The sequence below is a fragment of the Montipora foliosa genome, chromosome 6 (assembly GCF_036669935.1).
Source record: "Montipora foliosa isolate CH-2021 chromosome 6, ASM3666993v2, whole genome shotgun sequence".
Taxonomy (NCBI): domain Eukaryota; kingdom Metazoa; phylum Cnidaria; class Anthozoa; order Scleractinia; family Acroporidae; genus Montipora; species Montipora foliosa.
In genome coordinates, this window is record NC_090874.1 from 27,403,432 (window position 1) to 27,407,257 (window position 3,826).

General features: G+C 43.3%; 1 protein-coding gene across 1 annotated transcript; it reads left to right on the forward strand.

Annotated features, from left to right (window-relative positions):
- Positions 1–2,895: 2,895 nt before the first annotated feature.
- LOC138005310 (uncharacterized) lies at positions 2,896–3,327 on the forward strand. The gene has a single exon (XM_068851560.1). It carries the CDS (start codon positions 2,896–2,898, stop codon positions 3,325–3,327), a length of 432 nt encoding a protein of 143 aa, XP_068707661.1.
- Positions 3,328–3,826: the final 499 nt, after the last annotated feature.

Here is a 3,826-nt window from a genome sequence, read left to right on the forward strand (position 1 = left end):
CGTCCTTATCCGAGAAGACTAGAGAGTCTAACCATTTGCAGATGTAATTACAAAGGCAGCACTTTCTGCCAGTCATTTAAAGACCCTGAGTGTTGGTACGGCAGGAGTTGCACTCACGACCTCCCGCGTGACAGCCCGGTGCTCAACCAACTGAGCCACCGGTGCGCGGTTTACCAGTCCCATAGTGCCTCATTCACATCTGATTACTTCCCACAGCGGACTCTTTTTTGGTTATTCGACTGTAAATGACTTTCGTACGACGCAAGTATTTCTTTTCGTTCCTTTAAGAGTTTATGACTAGAGCTACTTGCAGAAAAAGACATGACCTCTCGAGTATCACATTCGACGCACGTGTAGAAAATGTAAAAATAAAATAACAATGTTTAAGAATCTTGAAATAGATTTCCCTCTTCGAGCCTCATCAGTCAAAAAGAAGCTCATGTAAGACGCATTAAAAAGGTTTGTGTGTTCCCAGATATCATGTAAGCCAACATGGGGTAACTTATTTTACGTGGCCTCGCGCCACTATCGTGCGGGGAACGCGGAAACAATTCCACTCGCTCTTGGAGTTCATCAATGAACCTTCTGGTACTTTGTCTATCCGAACACCCTCAGATATTTGCCTCAACATGGCGTCGTTGGAGTAAGACCCGGTAACGTTCATCTCGAATTTCTGCGTTCTACTGTTGTGTTTCTCTTTACAATGCTTCCACAAGACTGACCGCTCTTCCCTTTTGGCTAGTGACTTCATGTGTTCTTTGCCTCTTGTATATGCACTCCTTGACGTTTCTCTGATATAGATATCGTCACACTCCGCACATTTCATCTCATAAGTCACACTCTGTCGATCACAAGGTCCTCTCCCACTTTCTCTACACACTGGGCAATCCTCTCTTCAACTCACATTTTCGTGATTTAAATGGATCGGATCTCTGGAGTAACTTTTTAATCGCAACACCAGCTTTCTCTACCAACCTGATTTTGAAACCTTGCCGCTTTATTTCTTCCTGGTACCTCCTCTGTAGCTGTGACTTCGGTGTTGCTTGTATAAATATTACCGCTTCGTTTCCGCTCTTCTTGTACCAGTTGCTTCTCTTTATCACCCTCTCTTGCTCTCGTTCCTCTCTCCTCCATTCCTTTGGTCGATGTAACGGTCTTTCGCCCTCTCGATCAGCCTTATCTCACGCTCTATACGCCTTAAGGGCCGAGTTGACAACCTCGTGCCTGAATCTCTCACTGTACCCCGAGTACTGTATCCTCAAAACCATTTCATTAACATTCTCCACCGGCCTCTCCCACGGCAACAGCTTGCTACAATTAAGTATAACTCTCAAGACCTCTTGAGTTAGTACTGTCCTCTTAGTACTCCAACTTAAAGCAGATCTAGCGTAAAATAAGTTACCCCATGTTGGCTTACATGACACCTGGGAACACACAAACCTCTTTTAATGCGTCTTACATGAGGTTCTTTTTGACTGATGAAGAGCGAAATATATTTCAAGATTCATAAACATTGTTATTTTATTTTTACATTTTCAATACGTGCGTCGAATGTGATACTCGAGACGTGATGTCTCATTCTGCAAGTTGTTCAAGTTATTCAAACGCATTCCTAGCCTCGACGATTACTATTTCTTTAAGATAAGATTTTATGGGCTTGGGTTCTTCCAATACCACCCTGCTAGCAGAGCCTTTCTTTTGCTTGCTCGATTTTGGCGTTCTCGAGAAAGGCTCTGCATGAATCGAGTAAGATCTTTTTTGAATATGCGCTGCATGTTGCCAGGATACAGTCTCGAACCCAAGCCTAATATGCCAGATCTCGCCGCCATCTTGGTTTTTCATGCCAGCGGGCTCAATTATAACCATCGGTTTTGTCACTAAACGGACGCTCGCACTGGAAAAACCGGTTTGACGAGAGAAAACAAGATTGACTAGTCCAGAAGTTCGGGCTGCGGCGGCTTCAAAGAGTTGACGCGATTCGGGCAGAGCCTACTTTTCTCCTCCTCAGTAAAGAAAAAGACAAAAGGAGGCTCTGCTCGCAGGGTGTTCCAATACCAAATTTGTCAGCAATTTTACGATGTCCCTCCTTTCGATGATCTTTGGCGTAATTTATCAACTCAACTCTCTGCTAAAGGCTCAAGAATTTCCGCCTTTCTGTGACTTTTGTACCACCATGACTTTTCAGGTTAGATTTACTTGTCTTCAGGCTGTCTTGTCTGTGTTGAAGTTAATGAAATACAGTGGCAGTACTCGAAATACATTTGCAGAGAAATCTATATTCCGAACAGCTCGTAAATCCCTCAGTTTAAGATATTCTACGCAATTGTCGGCAGATATTAACTGCTAATTGCTTTGCGTTTGCAGGAACTCACCGATTGCAGCTTGCAACTTGAATTCCCCGATTGCACGATGCCGTGAATTCTTAGAGCGCACTTCTCTATGGTTTTCTTTCAGCCTGCATTTGATCAGATTTATCAGCCAGTGAAAAACATTTGTTGTCTGCTGAGAGCGGCCTTCGCTCGGTTAGGCGCTCGTTTTTCTGCTGCAGTATTTTTGCTGCTCCTCTTACACATAATACAAAAAGCCACTTTAGAACCAGCTTTCCAGTTCGGTGTTTCTTCAGGGGCAGGAAGAGAACAAGTTTGCTGAAGAAATCTCCAATGTTGACATCCAGGATGACGAAGTCATGCTATCCTTCGATGTGGTATCACTATTTATAGCTATTCCCGTAGACAAAGCCTGTGATTAGATAAGCAACAAACTACTTAAGGACAACTCACTTTCTTCACGCACGAGCTTAGACAGTAATGAAATCATTAACTGCTGAAATTTATCTTATCTAACAATTACGTTATTTATAATGATAAGATATATAAACAGATCCATGGTTGCGCAATGGGTAGCCCCGTCAGCCCTGTGGTGGCGAACTTGTGCATGGAAGCCATCGAAGAAGTGGCCATCAACACGTCTGAAGTACAACCTAAAGTATGGAAACGCTACGTGGATAATAGCTTCTGTATCATCAAAAGAGATGCTGTTAACTCTTTTTATACAACACTTAATTCCATCGATCCACACATCTCATGCACTACTGAGGAGGAATCTGACCAGCAGATCGCCTTCTTGGATACTTTGGTTTCTCGCAAGGACAACACGATCACTATTGATGTTTACCGCCAAGCAACTCACACGGACAGATATTTAGACTTTTCTTCTCACCACGACAAACGCCACAAGATCAGCACAGCTGAGACCCTCCTACACCGCGCAATTAAACTCCCAAGTACACCGCAAGGGAAACATACCGAAACCAACCCACGTCATTGATGCACTACCCCTCCTTTGTTATTTCCAATATCTTAAAGCGGAAATTTTCCAAACCACCCACACATGCCATGCCTTCGCCTGAAGAACTGGTTTGCATGTTTTTTAAATGGTTTGCGCCTCAAGAGAACCCTAACGGTTTTGCTGTCCTTCCTTTCATCAATGGTGTTACGCAGCCCCTAACAAGACTTTTTCGAAGGCACGATATTCGACTTGTAAGTAAGCCCCTCAAGACTTTGCAAACAAGAATTCCTTTCTCCTAAATTCAGACCACCTATTGAACACCAACCCAACGTGATTTATAAACACCCTGTGCCGAGCCCCAAGATTAAAATTATACTTTACACCTTTTCTACGCAGGATTTACGTTACATCCTGCGCGTATTTCTTGTGGGTGTCTTGCTGTTCACACCCTTACTGGAACGTGCTTTTGTACTATCACTTCATGTATAAAACTAGTTCCCATTAAACATCTTGTTAGAATCCCTGATGAAGTCTGTTT